The sequence below is a fragment of the Salvelinus alpinus genome, chromosome 4, assembly GCF_045679555.1.
Source record: "Salvelinus alpinus chromosome 4, SLU_Salpinus.1, whole genome shotgun sequence".
Classification (NCBI taxonomy): Eukaryota; Metazoa; Chordata; class Actinopteri; order Salmoniformes; family Salmonidae; genus Salvelinus; species Salvelinus alpinus.
Window position 1 is genome coordinate 93,956,797 of NC_092089.1, and position 18,123 is coordinate 93,974,919.

Genomic DNA, 18,123 nt, shown 5'->3' on the forward strand with positions numbered 1-18,123 from the left:
GTTATTCTGTTGTTTTGTTGTTATTCTGTATGTCTGTTGTTATTCTCTTGGTCTGTTATTATTCTGATATTTTGTTGTTATTCTGTTGTTCTGTTGTTATTCTGTTGTTCTGTTATTATTATTTTGTTCTGTTGTTATTCTGTTGTTCTGTTGTTATTCTGTTGTTTTGTTGTTATTCTGTATGTCTGTTGTTATTCTCTTGGTCTGTTGTTATTCTCTTGGTCTGTTATTATTCTGATGTTCTGTTGTTATTCTGTTGTTCTGTTGTTATTCTGTTGTTCTGTTGTTATTCTGTTGTTCTGTTGTTATTCTGTTGTTCTGTTATTATTCTGTTCTGTTGTTATTCTGTTGTTCTGTTGTTGTTCTGTTGTTCTGTTGTTATTCTGTTGTTGTTCTGTTGTTAAGTTGTTATTCTGTTGTTCTGTTGTTATTCTGTTTTTCTGTTAATATTCTGTTGTTCTGTTAATATTCTGTTGTTCTGTTAATATTCTGTTGTTATGTTGTTGTTCTGTTGTTATTCTGTTGTTATTCTGTTGTTCTGTTGTTATTCTGTTGATCTGTTATTTTTCTGTTAATATTCTGTTGTTCTGTTAATATTCTGTTGTTCTGTTATTATTCTGTTCATATTCTGTTGTTCTGTTGTTATTCTGTTGTTATGTTGTTATTCTGTTGTTATGTTGTTATTCTGTTGTTCTGTTGTTATTCTGTTGTTATGTTGTTATTCTGTTGATCTGTTATTTTTCTGTTAATATTCTGTTGTTCTGTTAATATTCTGTTCATATTCTGTTGTTCTGTTGTTATTCTGTATGTCTGTTGTTATTATCTTGGCCTGTTATTATTCTGCTGTTCTGTTATTATTCTGTTGTTCTGTAATTATTCTGTTCCGTTAATATTCTGTTGTTCTGTTATTATTCTGTTGTTCTGTTAATATTCTGTTGTTATGTTGTTATTCTGTTGTTCTGTTATTATTCTTGTAAGGGTTGCGGAACTGGTGGCAGTGAAGTCAGACGCAGGAGAGCAGAGATAGGTAATAGCCGGAGCAGTTTAATTGCAAAACTCATGGCAATACAAAAAGAACCTACATGGGTACAAAACCCGACGGGCACCAGTAACATAGTGCACAAGCACTTACAAACAAACAATTCCACACAAGGACATGGGGGGAACAGAGGGTTAAATACACAACACTTAATGAGGGAAATGGAAACCAGGTGTGTAGGAAAACAAAACAAAACAAATGGAAAATGAAAAGTGGATCGACGATGGCTAGAAACCGGTGACACCGACCGCCGAACACCGCCCGAACAAGGAGAGGAAACGACTTCGGTGGAAGTCGTGACAATTCTGTTGTTCTGTTATGATTCTGTTGTTATGTTGTTATTCTGTTGATCTGTTATTATTCTGTTAATATTCTGTTGTTCTGTTGTTATTCTGTTGTTCTGTTGTTATTGTGTTGTTATGTTGTTATTCTGTTGATCTGTTATTTTTCTGTTAATATTCTGTTGTTCTGTTAACATTCTGTTGTTCTGTTATTATTCTGTTCTTCTGTTATTATTCTGTTCTTCTGTTAATATTCTGTTGTTCTGTTATTATTCTGTTGTTCTGTTAATATTCTGTTGTTCTGTTAATATTCTGTTGTTCTGTTAATATTCTGTTGTTCTGTTATTATTGTGTTGTTCTGTTGTTATTCTGTTGTTTTGTTGTTATTCTGTATGTCTGTTGTTATTCTCTTGGTCTGTTATTATTCTGATATTTTGTTGTTATTCTGTTGTTCTGTTATTATTATTTTGTTCTGTTGTTATTCTGTTGTTCTGTTGTTATTCTGTTGTTTTGTTGTTATTCTGTATGTCTGTTGTTATTCTCTTGGTCTGTTATTATTCTGATGTTCTGTTGTTATTCTGTTGTTCTGTTGTTATTCTGTTGTTCTGGTGTTATTCTGTTGTTCTGGTGTTATTCTGTTGTTCTGTTATTATTCTGTTCTGTTGTTATTCTGTTGTTCTGTTGTTGTTCTGTTGTTCTGTTGTTATTCTGTTGTTGTTCTGTTGTTAAGTTGTTATTCTGTTGTTCTGTTGTTATTCTGTTTTTCTGTTGTTATTCTGTTGTTCTGTTGTTATTCTGTTGTTCTGTTGTTATTCTGTTGTTCTGTTGTTATTATCTTGGCCTGTTATTATTCTGCTGTTCTGTTGTTATTCTCTTATTCTTTTGTTATTCTGCTGTTCTGTTGGTCTGTTATGATTCTGCTGTTCTGTTGTTATTCTGTTGATCTGTTATTATTCTGTTGTTCAGTTAATATTCTGTTGTTCTGTTGTTATTCTGTTGTTCATTGTTATTCTGTTGTTCTGTTGTTATTATGTTGTTCTGTTGTTATTCTGTTGTTCTGTTGTTATTCTGTTGTTCTGTTGTTATTCTGTTGTTCATTGTTATTCTGTTGGCCTGTTATTATTCTGCTGTTCTGTTGCTATTCTGTTGTTATTCTGTTGGTCTGTTGTTATTCTGTTGGTCTGTTGTTATTCTGTTGGTCTGTTGTTATTCTGTTGTCGTCACTTTCTGACCTTAGTTTCTTTTTATGTCTTTGTGTTAGGTTGGTCAGGGCGTGAGTTTGGGTGGGTAGTCTATGTTCTGTTTTCTATGTTGTTGTATTTCTATGTCTGGCCTGATATGGTTCTCAATCAGAGGCAGCTGTCGATCGTTGTCTCTGATTGAGAATCATATTTAGGTAGCCTGTTTTCCCACTATTGGTTGTTTCTGTCTAGTGTCTGTTCATCTTACAGAACTGTTTCGTTTTTCTTATCGTTGTTATTTTGTGTAGTGTTCAGTTTGAAATTAAAATATGACGAACACTTACCACATTGCATTTTGGTCCTCCTCTCCTTCCACCAACGAAAGCCGTTACAGTTGTTCTGTTGTTATTCTGCTGTTCTGTTTTTATTCTGTTGTTCTGTTTTTATTCTGTTGTTCTGTTTTTATTCTGTTGTTCTGTTGTTATTCTGCTGGTCTGTTGTTATTCTGCTGTTCTGTTGTTATTCTGCTGTTCTGTTGTTATTCTGCTGTTCTGTTGTTATGTTGTTATTGTATTGTTATGTTGTTATTCTGTTGTTCTGATGTTATTCTGTTGTTCTGATGTTATTCTGTTGGTCTGTTGTTATTCTGTTGGTCTGTAATTATTCTGTTGTTATTCTGTTGGTCAGTTGTTATTCTGTTGTTCTGTTAATATTCTGTTGTTCTGTTAATATTCTGTTATTATTCTGTTGTTCTGTTGTTATTCTGTTGGTCTGTTGTTATTATGTTTGTCTGTTATTATTCTGTTGTTCTGTTGTTATTCTGTTGTTATGTTAATTTTCTGTTGTTCTGTTGTTCTGTTATTTGTCTGTGTAACGTTCGTCGTATGGAGGAAGAGAGGAGGACCAAGGCGCAGCGTGAAAAGTATCCATTTTAATTGAATACGTAAACAAACAAACAAAATAACGATAAACGAGAAATAACACAAAACGAAACAGTTCTATCTGGTGCAGACACACGAAGACTGAAGACAACCACCCACACACCCCAACAGAAAACAGGCTACCTAAATGTGGTTCCCAATCAGAGACAATGATTAACACCTGCCTCTGATTGAGAACCATATTAGGCCAAACACAGAAACGGGAAAACTAGACACACAACATAGAATGCCCACTCAGCTCACGTCCTGACCAACACTAAAACAAAGAAAACACAAAAGAACTATGGTCAGAACGTGACAGTCTGTTTTGCTGTTGTTGTTTTGTTGCTCTGTTAATATTCTGTTTTTCTGTTGTTGTTCAGTTATTATTCTGTTGTTCTGTTAATATTCTGTTAATATTCTCTGTGTTCTGTTATCTGATCTATTATTCTGTTGTTCTGTTATTATTCTGTTATTATTCTGTTGTTATTCTGTTGTTCTGTTATTATTCTCTTGATCTGTTATTATTCTGTTGTTCTGTTATTATTCTGTTATTATTCTGTTGTTGTTCTGTTATTATTCTGTTATTATTCTGTTGTTGTTCTGTTGTTCTGTTATTATTCTGTTGTTCTGTTATTATTCTGTTATTATTCTGTTGTTGTTCTGTTGTTCTGTTATTATTCTGTTGTTCTGTTATTATTCTGTTGTTCTGTTATTATTCTGTTGTTATTCTGTTGTTCTGTTATTATTCTGTTGTTATTCTGTTATTCTGTTGTTCTGTTATTCTATTGTTCTGTTATTCTATTGTTCTGTTATTATTCTGTTGTTCTGTGTTTATGCCATGGGTTCTATTGGGTTTAACACACACTGACTCTAGTGTAACCCCTCACTGACTCTAGTATAACCCCTCACTGACACCAGTGTAACCCCTCACTGACTCGAGTGTAACACATACTAACTAGTGTAACACATACTGACTCTAGTATAACCCCTCACTGACACCAGTGTAACCCCTCACTGACTCGAGTGTAACACATACTAACTAGTGTAACACATACTGACTCTAGTATAACCCCTCACTGACACCAGTGTAACCCCTCACTGACTCGAGTGTAACACATACTAACTAGTGTAACACATACTGACTCTAGTGTAACCCCTCACTGACTAGTGTAACCCCTCACTGACTCGAGTGTAACACATACTAACTAGTGTAACACATCACTGACTCTAGTGTAACCCCTCACTGACTCTAGTGTAACCCCTCACTGACTCTAGTGTAACCCCTCACTGACTCTAGTGTAACCCCTCACTGACTCTAGTGTAACACACACTGACTCTAGTGTAACACACACTGACTCTAGTGTAACACACACTGACTCTAGTGTTACACACACTGACTCTAGTGTAACACACACTGACTCTAGTGTAACACACACTGACTCTAGTGTAACACACACTGACTCTAGTGTAACACACACTGACTCTAGTGTAACACACACTGACTCTAGTGTAACACACACTGACTCTAGTGTAACACACACTGACTCTAGTGTTACACACACTGACTCTATTGTAACACACACTGACTCTAGTGTAACACACACTGACTCTAGTGTAACCCCTCACTGGCTCTAGTGTAACACACACTGACTCTAGTGTAACACACACTGACTCTAGTGTAACACACACTGACTCTAGTGTTACACACACTGACTCTATTGTTACACACACTGACTCTAGTGTAACACACACTGACTCTAGTGTAACACACACTGACTCTAGTGTAACACACACTGACTCTAGTGTAACACACACTGACTCTAGTGTTACACACACTGACTCTAGTGTAACACACACTGACTCTAGTGTAACACACACTGACTCTATTGTAACACACACTGACTCTAGTGTAACCCCTCACTGACTCTAGTGTAACACACACTGACTCTAGTGTAACCCCTCACTGACTCTAGTGTAACACACACTGACTCTAGTGTAACCCCTCACTGACTCTAGTGTAACCCCTCACTGACTCTAGTGTAACACACACTGACTCTAGTGTAACACACACTGACTCTAGTGTAACACACACTGACTCTAGTGTAACACACACTGACTCTAGTGTTACACACACTGACTCTATTGTTACACACACTGACTCTAGTGTAACACACACTGACTCTATTGTAACCCCTCACTGACTCTAGTGTAACACACACTGACTCTATTGTAACACACACTGACTCTAGTGTAACACACACTGACTCTAGTGTAACCCCTCACTGACTCTAGTGTAACCCCTCACTGACTCTAGTGTAACACACACTGACTCTATTGTAACACACACTGACTCTAGTGTAACACACACTGACTCTAGTGTTACACACACTGACTCTATTGTTACACACACTGACTCTAGTGTAACACACACTGACTCTATTGTAACCCCTCACTGACTCTAGTGTAACACACACTGACTCTATTGTAACACACACTGACTCTAGTGTAACACACACTGACTCTAGTGTAACACACACTGACTCTAGTGTTACACACACTGACTCTAGTGTAACACACACTGACTCTATTGTTACACACACTGACTCTAGTGTAACACACACTGACTCTATTGTAACACACACTGACTCTATTGTTACACACACTGACTCTAGTGTAACACACACTGACTCTATTGTAACACACACTGACTCTAGTGTAACCCCTCACTGACTCTAGTGTAACACACACTGACTCTAGTGTAACACACACTGACTCTAGTGTAACACACACTGACTCTAGTGTAACACACACTGACTCTAGTGTAACACACACTGACTCTAGTGTAACACACACTGACTCTAGTGTAACACACACTGACTCTATTGTAACACACACTGACTCTAGTGTAACACACACTGACTCTAGTGTAACACACACTGACTCTATTGTTACACACACTGACTCTAGTGTTACACACACTGACTCTATTGTTACACACACTGACTCTAGTGTAACACACACTGACTCTAGTGTAACACACACTGACTCTATTGTAACACACACTGACTCTATTGTTACACACACTGACTCTAGTGTTACACACACTGACTCTAGTGTTACACACACTGACTCTAGTGTAACACACACTGACTCTAGTGTAACACACACTGACTCTATTGTAACACACACTGACTCTAGTGTAACACACACTGACTCTATTGTAACACACACTGACTCTAGTGTAACACACACTGACTCTAGTGTAACACACACTGACTCTAGTGTAACACACACTGACTCTATTGTAACACACACTGACTCTATTGTTACACACACTGACTCTATTGTTACACACACTGACTCTAGTGTAACACACACTGACTCTAGTGTAACACACACTGACTCTAGTGTTACACACACTGACTCTAGTGTAACACACACTGACTCTATTGTAACACACACTGACTCTAGTGTAACACACACTGACTCTAGTGTAACACACACTGACTCTAGTGTTACACACACTGACTCTATTGTTACACACACTGACTCTAGTGTAACACACACTGACTCTAGTGTAACCCCTCACTGACTCTAGTGTAACACACACTGACTCTAGTGTAACACACACTGACTCTAGTGTAACACACACTGACTCTAGTGTAACACACACTGACTCTAGTGTAACACACACTGACTCTAGTGTAACACACACTGACTCTATTGTTACACACACTGACTCTAGTGTAACACACACTGACTCTAGTGTAACCCCTCACTGACTCTATTGTTACACACACTGACTCTAGTGTAACACACACTGACTCTAGTGTAACCCCTCACTGACTCTAGTGTAACACACACTGACTCTAGTGTAACACACACTGACTCTAGTGTAACACACACTGACTCTAGTGTAACACACACCGACTCTAGTGTAACACACACTGACTCTAGTGTAACACACACTGACTCTAGTGTAACACACACTGACTCTATTGTTACACACACTGACTCTAGTGTAACACACACTGACTCTAGTGTAACCCCTCACTGACTCTATTGTTACACACACTGACTCTAGTGTAACACACACTGACTCTAGTGTAACCCCTCACTGACTCTAGTGTAACACACACTGACTCTAGTGTAACACACACTGACTCCAGTGTAACACACACTGACTCTAGTGTAACACACACTGACTCTAGTGTTACACACACTGACTCTATTGTAACACACACTGACTCTAGTGTAACACACACTGACTCTAGTGTAACACACACTGACTCTAGTGTAACACACACTGACTCTAGTGTAACACACACTGACTCTAGTGTAACACACACTGACTCTAGTGTAACACACACTGACTCTAGTGTAACCCCACACTGACTCTAGTGTAACAGACACTGACTCTATTGTAACACACACTGACTCTATTGTTACACACACTGACTCTAGTGCAACACACACCTTGTCCAGTTCAGTCTTTCTGGGCATCCTGGGAGAAGTGGGCTCTTCTGGTCCTTTTCCCTGACTCACTTTATGGACCACCTGAGAACGAACACACACACACACACGAACACACACACAGAGATAAGGAAGGGAAAGGAAAAGTATGTGTGTGACAGAATGTGTGTGTGCATAGATCAAATCAAATCAAATCAAAGTGAATTTGTCACATGTGCCAAATACAACAGGTGTAGTAGACCTTACAGTGAAATGCTTACTTACAGGCTCTAACCAATAGTGCAGAAAAGGTATTTGGTGAACAATAGGTAGGTAAAGAAATAAAACAACAGTAAAAAGACAGGCTATATACAGTAGCAAGGCTATAAAAGTAGCGAGGATACATACAGACACCGGTTAGTCAGGCTGATTGAGGTAGTATGTACATGTAGATATGGTTAAAGTGACTATGCATATATGATGAACAGAGAGAAGCAGTAGCGTAAAAGAGGGGTTGGTGGGTGGTGGGTGGGGGGACACAATGCAGATAGCCCGGTTAGCCAATGTGCGGGAGCACTGGTTGGTCGGCCCAATTGAGGTAGTATGTACATGAATGTATAGTTTAAGTGACTATGCATATATGATAAACAGAGAGTAGTAGCAGCGTAAAAAATAGGGGTTTGGGGGGGGCACACAATGCAAATAGCCATTGTTCAGGAGTCTTATGGCTTGGGGGTAAAAACTGTTAAGAAGCCTTTTTGTCCTAGACTTGGCACTCCGGTACCGCTTGCCATGCGGTAGTAGAGAGAAGAGTCTATGAGTGGGGTGGCTGGGGTCTTTGACAATTTTTAGGGCCTTCCTCTGACACTGCCTGGTGTAGAGGTCCTGGATGGCAAGCAGCTTAGCCCCAGTGATGTACTGGACCGTACGCACTACCCTCTGTAGTGCCTTGCGGTCGGAAGCCGAGCAATTGCCGTACCAGGCAGTGATGCAACCTGTCAGGATGCTCTCGATGTTGCAGCTGTAGACACATTTGAGGATCTGGGGATCCATGCCAAATCTTTTTAGTTTCCTGAGTGGGAATAGGCTTTGCCGTGCCCTCTTCACGACTGTCTTGGTGTGTTTGGACCACTCTAGTTTGTTGTTGATGTGGACACCAAGGAAGTTGAAGCTCTCAACCTGCTCCACTACAGCCCCGTCGATGAGAATGGGGGCGTGCTTGGTCCTCCTTTTCCTGTAGTCCACAATCATCTCCTTAGTCTTGGTTACGTTGAGGGATAGGTTGTTATTCTGGCACCACCCGACCAGGTCTCTGACCTCCTCCCTATAGGCTGTCTCGTCGTTGTCTGTAATCAGGCCTACCACTGTTGTGTCGTCTGCAAATGTAATGATCGTGTTGGAGTCGTGCCTGGCCATGCAGTCGTGGGTGAACTGGGAGTACAGGAGGGGACTGTGCACGCACCCCTGGGGAGCTCCAGTGTTGAGGATCAGCGCGACAGATGTGTTGCTACCTACCTTCCCCACCTGGGGGCGGCCCACCAGGAAGTCCAGGATCCAGTTGCAAAGGGAGGTGTTTAGTCCCAGGATCCTTAGCTTAGTGATGAGCTTTGAGGCTACTATGTTGTTGAACGCTGAGCTGTAGTCAATGAATAGCCTTCTCACATAAGTGCTCCTTTTGTCCAGGTGGGAAAGGGCAGTGTGGAGTGCAATAGAGATTGCATCATCTGTGGATTTGTTTGGGCGGTATGCAAATTGGAGTGGGTCTAGGGTTTCTGGGATAATGGTGTTGATGTGAGCCATTACCAACCTTTCAAACCACTTCATGGCTACGGACGTGAGTGCTACGGGTCTGTAGTCATTTAGGCAGGTTGCCTAAAGGTGCATGTGTTTGTGTGTTGTGTGTGTTTTGTCCTCACCCTGAGCCACCTGTGTGCCTGCTCCCTGCTCTGCACAGCCAAGACCAGAGCCTCTCCACTGGGGGGAGTGAACCTCAGCTCATGTCTCTTCCTGCGTCCGTCTTTAGGGGCGTAGACCACAGTGCACTGGAGCAAGGGCAGGTCAAAATATGGGGACACGTCCTTAGAGCTCTTATAGCACTGGAGGAGAGAACACAGGGGTTAAGGATTGTGTGTGTGTGTGTGTGTCTGTGTCTGTGTCTGTGTCTGTGTGTGTGTGTACCTGTAGCCTGTTGTCCCGTATGACAGTCAGTTGCTTGGCCCACTGTCCGAAGCGTTTCTTTCGCAGCAGGAAGGCACAGATCCTACAGTCCCTGGCAGGGAGCATGGAGCTCTCATCACTAGGCCACTGGTGGGTCAGCCTGGACCCTGGCCCTGCTCCCCTTTCCTCTTCATCTTCCTCATATGACTCATAGGAACTACTCAGAGCATCAGAGTCATTGTCTGGGGGGAGCAATACCAAGAAACTACAGTTAGACTGAGACCAATCAGAAGAAACTACAGTTAGTAGTTTGGCTTGTCACCTAAAACCCTGACAAACTTTTATAGATGCACAATTGAGAGCATCCTGTTGGGCTGTATCACCGCTTGGTTCGGCATCTGCACCGCCCTCAACAGCAAGGCTCTCCAGAGGGTGGTGTGGTCTGCACAACACATCACCGGGGGCAAACTTCCTGCCTTCCAGGACATCTACAGCACCCGATGTCACAGGAAGGCCAAAAAGATCATCAAGGACAAGAACCACCCGAGCCACGGCCTGGTCACCCCGCTACCATCCAGAAGGTCGAGCTCAGTACAGGTGCATCAAAGCTGTGACAGAGAGCTTATATCAAGGCCATCAACCTGCTAAACAGCAATCACTAACTCAGAGAGGCTGCTGCCTACACAGAGACTCACTAGTCACTTTAAACAATGCCACCTTAATAATGTTTACCTATCATACATTACTCAACTCATATATATACTGCATCTTATACTATCCATTGTATCTTGCCTATGCCGCTCGGCCATCGCTCATCAATATATTTACATGGACATATTCTTATTCCATCCCTTTAGATGTGTGTGTATTAGGTAGTTGTTGGGGAACTGTTAGATATTACTGCACTGTTGGAACTAGAAGACCAAGCAATTCGCTACACTCACATTAACATCTGCTAACCATGTGTATGTGACCAATAACATTTGATTTAATTTAGACTGAGACCAATCAGAAGAAACTACAGTTATACTGAGCCCAATCAGAAGAAACTACAGATAGACTGAGACCAATCAGAATAAAGCACAGTAAGACTGAGCCCAATCAGAAGAAACTACAGTTAGACTGAGCCCAATCAGAAGAAACTACAGTTAGACTGAGACCAATCAGAATAAAGCACAGTAAGACTGAGCCCAATCATAAGAAACTACAGTTAGACTGAGACCAATCAGAATAAACTACAGTTAGACTGAGCCCAATCAGAAGAAACTACAGTTAGACTGAGACCAATCAGAAGAAACTACAGTTAGACTGAGACCAATAAACTACAGTTACACAGAACCCAAACTGGCTGCGCGCGTGCGCCATTGTGCATAAATGTATTTCGTCCAACCACACCAAATGTGATCACAACACGCAGGTTAAAATATCAAAACAAACTATGAACCAATTACATTAATTTGGGGACAGGTCGAAAAGCATTCAACATTTATGGCAATTTAGTTAGCTAGCTTGCACTTGCTAGCTAATTTGTCCTATTTAGATAGCTTGCTGTTGCTAGCTAATTTGTCATGGGATATAAACATTGAGTTGTTATTTTACCTGAAATGCACAAGGTCCTCTACTCCGACAATTAATCCACACATAAAACGGTCAACCGAATAATTTCTAGTCATCTCTCCTCCTTCCAGGCTTTTCTTCTCTGGACTTTATATTGCGATTGGCAACTTTCATAAATTAGGTGCATTACCGCCACCGACCTCATTCGCATTTCAGACACCCACCTGGGTATAACCAATGAGGAGGTGGCACGTGGGTACCTGCTTCCATAAACCAATGAGGAGATGGGAGAGGCAGGACTTGCAGGACGATCTGCGTCACAAATAGAACTGACTTCTATTTTAGCCCTTGGCAATGCAGATGCTCGTTGGCGGGCGCGTGCAGTGTGGGTGCAATAATTTAATAATATAGATTTCTAAATGTATTTTGCAACGCTCGCGCTGAGACCAATCAGAAGAAACTACAGTTAGACTGAGACCAATCAGAAGAAACTACAGTTAGACTGAGACCAATCAGAAGAAACTACAGTTAGACTGAGACCAATCAGAAGAAGCTACAGTTAGACTGAGACCAATCAGAAGAAACTACAGTTAGACTGAGACCAATCAGAATAAACTACAGTTAGACTGAGACCAATCAGAATAAACTACAGTTAGACTGAGACCAATCAGAAGAAGCTACAGTTAGACTGAGACCAATCAGAAGAAACTACAGTTAGACTGCGTTGTTGTCTGTGTTAAGGGATGAAACTTCTTCAAAATATCTTTAGGAGTGAAATGTTAACACGTTTCTCTCTTTTTTTGTGTGAATTATAGACGTACACATATACTGTACGTCTGCACATGTTTATGATGAAGAACAAAACGTCAATGTCACCCTGAAAATGGAGTTGTAACCACACAGACCAAAAGCTATGTACCTGGTCTCGTTGTGGTACTGTAGGATATGTTTTGTACTACGTTTGACTCACAGGAGTTTTTGCGTTGTCGTCCGTTGATGCAGGTAGAAGGAGAGTTGTTGTCTGCATCCTCATAGTAACCATCCTCTATGGAGTCAGGAGGGCTGGAGCTCCCGCGGGTGGTGATGTACTCTGGCTGCTTGCCAGGGCTGAGAGGAACTGCCTCTTCATAGTAAGCCTCAGGAGGGGGGGTGGTGGGCAGGGGCGGAGGGGTCTCTGATGAGCGGGGGGGAGAGGAGTCTGGACTGCTCTATAGGATAGGTAAACACAGATAGTGCACTTATATTTCATGTCACACACCAACATGTAACCATATATGATTTTTTTTTTTTATAGATGAATCCCACGCACGCATGCACACACATACATACACACACCACACAAACATTGTGCAAAGCTAGGTCACTTGGAAAATATGTGTAGAATGGGACGAGACAGGAGACGCTCCACACCAGCTTGACGGATGAGCTCTGAGAGCACTACGGGGGGGGGGGGGGGATCATCAACACTATGGAGGATCATCAACACTATGGAGGATCATCTAACACAACGGAGGATCATCTAACACTATGGAGGATCATCAACACTATGGAGGATCATCTAACACAACGGAGGATCATCTAACACTATGGAGGATCATCAACACTATGGAGGATCATCTAACACAATGGAGGATCATCTAACACTATGGAGGATCATCAACACTATGGAGGATCATCAACACTATGGAGGATCATCTAACACAACGGAGGATCATCTAACACAACGGAGGATCATCAACACTATGGAGGATCATCTAACACTATGGAGGATCATCTAACACTATGGAGGATCATCAACACTATGGAGGATCATCTAACACTATGGAGGATCATCTAACACTATGGAGGATCATCAACACTATGGAGGATCATCAACACTATGGAGGATCATCTAACACTATGGAGGATCATCTAACACTATGGAGGATCATCAACACTATGGAGGATCATCTAACACTATGGAGGATCATCTAACACTATGGAGGATCATCAACACTATGGAGGATCATCTAACACTATGGTTCTGGAGTGGGATCATCTAATACTAGGGGGGTTCATCTAACAGTAGACAGATAGCAGTATGGGGGATCATCTAACTCCCGAAGATAGATCAACAGAGACAAGCATGTGTGCACAGAAAAACCCCTGCCTACCAATGTATTCTCTGTAATTCTCTCTTTGTGTTTCTATCTGGTAATAGTTCAGTGGGGAGCTGTAGCAGGTCTCAGAGGAGACTGATGTGCTGATACTGATTGACAGCTAGAGGGACAGTCTTGTTATAACTGCCCTGCAGAGAGCAACAGAGAGAGAGAGAGTGTGTCACAGTCCAGAACCAATTCAATTCAATTCAAGGGACTTTATTGGCATGGGAAACGTATGTTAACATTGCCAAAGCAAGTGAAGTAGATAATATACAAAAGTGAAATATACAATAAAAATGAACAGTAAACATTACACTCACAGAAGTTCCAAATTAATAAAGACATTACAAATGTCATATTATGTCTATATACAGTGTTGTAACAATGTACAAATTATTAAAGTACAAAATGGAAAATAAATAAACATAAATATGGGTTGTAACCATCTGTGTTGCCTGTCCTGTTGTCACATCTTTCTTACTGCCATACCTCTGTCATCTCCTCTTACTGCCATACCCCTCTATCATCTCCTCTTACTGCCATACCCCTCTATCATCTCCTCTTACTGCCATACCCCTCTATCATCTCCTCTTACTGCCATACCTCTCTGTCATCTCCTCTTACTGCCATACCTCTCTGTCATCTCCTCTTACTGCCATACCCCTCTATCATCTCCTCTTACTGCCATACCCCTCTGTCATCTCCTCTTACTGCCATACCCCTCTGTCATCTCCTCTTACTGCCATACCCCTCTGTCATCTCCTCTTACTGCCATACCCCTCTATCATCTCCTCTTACTGCCATACCCCTCTGTCATCTCCTCTTACTGCCATACCCCTCTATCATCTCCTCTTACTGCCATACCCCTCTGTCATCTCCTTTTACTGCCATACCTCTCTGTCATCTCCTTTTACTGCCATACCCCTCTGTCATCTCCTCTTACTGCCATACCCCTCTGTCATCTCCTCTTACTGCCATACCCCTCTGTCATATCCTCTTACTGCCATACCTCTGTCATCTCCTCTTACTGCCATACCTCTGTCATCTCCTCTTACTGCCATACCTCTGTCATCTCCTCTTACTGCCATACCCATACCTCTGTCTCCTCTTACTGCCATACCTCTGTCATCTCCTCTTACTGCCATACCTCTATCATCTCCTCTTACTGCCATACCTCTATCATCTCCTCTTACTGCCATACCTCTATCATCTCCTCTTACTGCCATACCTCTGTCATCTCCTCTTACTGCCATACCTCTATCATCTCCTCTTACTGCCATACCTCTGTCATCTCCCCTTACTGCCATACCTCTGTCATCTCCTCTTACTGCCATACCATACCCTCTGTCTATCCCCACCTCTGTCATCTCCTCTTACTGCCACACCTCTGCATCTCCTCTTCTGCCATACCTCTGTCATCTCCTCTTACTGCCATACCCCTCTATCATCTCCTCTTACTGCCATACCTCTCTATCATCTCCTCTTACTGCCATACCTCTCTGTCATCTCCTCTTACTGCCATACCTCTATCATCTCCTCTTACTGCCATACCCCTCTATCATCTCCTCTTACTGCCATACCCCTCTATCATCTCCTCTTACTGCCATACCCCTCTGTCATCTCCTCTTACTGCCATACCCCTCTGTCATCTCCTCTTACTGCCATACCTCTGTCATCTCCTCTTACTGTCATCTCCTCTTACTGCCATACCTCTGTCATCTCCCCTTACTGCCATACCTCTGTCATCTCCTCTTACTGCCATACCTCTCTGTCATCTCCTCTTACTGCCATACCTCTCTGTCATCTCCTCTTACTGCCATACCTCTCTGTCCTCTCCCCTTACTGCCATACCTCTGTCATCTCCTCTTACTGCCATACCCCTCTGTCATCTCCCCTTACTGCCATACCTCTCTGTCATCTCCTCTTACTGCCATACCTCTCTGTCCTCTCCCCTTACTGCCATACCTCTGTCATCTCCTCTTACTGCCATACCCCTCTGTCATCTCCTCTTACTGCCATACCTCTCTGTCATCTCCTCTTACTGCCATACCCCTCTGTCATCTCCTCTTACTGCCATACCTCTCTGTCATCTCCTCTTACTGCCATACCCCTCTGTCATCTCCTCTTACTGCCATACCTCTGTCATCTCCTCTTACTGCCATACCTCTGTCATCTCCTCTTACTGCCATACCTCTGTCATCTCCTCTTACTGCCATACCCCTCTGTCATCTCCTCTTTCTGTCATCTCCCCTTACTGCCATACCTCTGTCATCTCCTCTTACTGCCATACCTCTGTCATCTCCTCTTACTGCCATACCTCTGTCATCTCCTCTTACTGCCATACCTCTGTCATCTCCCCTTACTGCCATACCTCTGTCATCTCCTCTTACTGCCATACCTCTGTCATCTCCCCTTTGCCATTCTGTCATCTCCTCTTACTGCCATACCTCTGTCATCTCCTCTTACTGCCATACCTCTGTCATCTCCCCTTACTGCCATACCTCTGTCATCTCCTCTTACTGCCATACCTCTGTCATCTCCCCTTACTGCCATACCTCTGTCATCTCCTCTTACTGCCATACCTCTGTCATCTCCCCTTACTGCCATACCTCTGTCATCTCCTCTTACTGCCATACCTCTGTCATCTCCCCTTACTGCCATACCTCTGTCATCTCCTCTTACTGCCATACCCCTCTGTCATCTCCTCTTACTGCCATACCTCTCTGTCATCTCCTCTTACTGCCATACCCCTCTGTCATCTCCTCTTACTGCCATACCTCTCTGTCATCTCCTCTTACTGCCATACCCCTCTGTCATCTCCTCTTACTGCCATACCTCTGTCATCTCCTCTTACTGCCATACCTCTGTCATCTCCTCTTACTGCCATACCTCTGTCATTCCTCTTACTGCCATACCTCTGTCATCTCCTCTTACTGCCATACCTCTGTCATCTCCTTTTACTGCCATACCTCTGTCATCTCCTCTTACTGCCATACCTCTGTCATCTCCTCTTACTGCCATACCCCTCTATCATCTCCTCTTACTGCCATACCTCTATCATCTCCTCTTACTGCCATACCTCTGTCATCTCCTCTTACTGCCATACCTCTATCATCTCCTCTTACTGCCATACCTCTATCATCTCCTCTTACTGCCATACCTCTATCATCTCCTCTTACTGCCATACCTCTGTCATCTCCTCTTACTGCCATACCTCTATCATCTCCTCTTACTGCCATACCTCTGTCATCTCCCCTTACTGCCATACCTCTGTCATCTCCTCTTACTGCCATACCTCTGTCATCTCCTCTTACTGCCATACCTCTGTCATCTCCTCTTGCTGCCATACCTCTGTCATCTCCCCTTACTGCCATACCTCTGTCATCTCCTCTTACTGCCATACCTCTCTGTCCTCTCCCCTTACTGCCATACCTCTGTCATCTCCTCTTACTGCCATACCCCTCTGTCATCTCCCCTTACTGCCATACCTCTCTGTCATCTCCTCTTACTGCCATACCTCTCTGTCCTCTCCCCTTACTGCCATACCTCTGTCATCTCCTCTTACTGCCATACCCCTCTGTCATCTCCTCTTACTGCCATACCTCTCTGTCATCTCCTCTTACTGCCATACCCCTCTGTCATCTCCTCTTACTGCCATACCTCTCTGTCATCTCCTCTTACTGCCATACCCCTCTGTCATCTCCTCTTACTGCCATACCTCTCTGTCATCTCCTCTTACTGCCATACCTCTGTCATCTCCTTTTACTGCCATACCTCTGTCATCTCCTCTTACTGCCATACCTCTCTGTCATCTCCTCTTATTGCCATACCTCTCTGTCATCTCCTCTTACTGCCATACCTCTCTGTCATCTCCTCTTACTGCCATACCTCTCTGTCATCTCCTCTTACTGCCATACCTCTCTGTCATCTCCTCTTACTGCCATACCTCTATCATCTCCTCTTACTGCCATACCCCTCTATCATCTCCTCTTACTGCCATACCCCTCTGTCATCTCCTCTTACTGCCATACCCCTCTGTCATCTCCTCTTACTGCCATACCCCTCTGTCATCTCCTCTTACTGCCATACCCCTCTGTCATCTCCTCTTACTGCCATACCCCTCTGTCATCTCCTCTTTCTGCCATACCTCTGTCATCTCCTCTTACTGCCATACCTCTGTCATCTCCTCTTACTGCCATACCCCTCTGTCATCTCCTCTTACTGCCATACCCCTCTGTCATCTCCCCTTACTGCCATACCTCTCTGTCATATCCTCTTACTGCCATACCTCTCTGTCCTCTCCTCTTACTGCCATACCTCTCTGTCATCTCCTCTTATTGCCATACCTCTGTCATCTCCTTTTACTGCCATACCTCTGTCATCTCCCCTTAC

General features: G+C 42.7%; 1 protein-coding gene across 2 annotated transcripts in view; it reads right to left on the reverse strand.

Moving 5' to 3' along the window:
- LOC139574688 (actin filament-associated protein 1-like 1) overlaps nt 1–18,123 on the reverse strand; it is a 68,966-nt gene that overhangs the window by 10,774 nt on the left and 40,069 nt on the right. For both annotated transcript variants that reach the window (XM_071399491.1, XM_071399490.1), the window contains exons 5-8: nt 12,561–12,798; nt 10,055–10,275; nt 9,793–9,972; nt 7,901–7,981 (exon numbers count right to left, since the gene is read on the reverse strand). In XM_071399491.1, the coding sequence (XP_071255592.1) occupies nt 7,901–7,981; nt 9,793–9,972; nt 10,055–10,275; nt 12,561–12,798 (720 nt within the window). The remainder of the gene's footprint in view (nt 1–7,900; nt 7,982–9,792; nt 9,973–10,054; nt 10,276–12,560; nt 12,799–18,123) is intronic.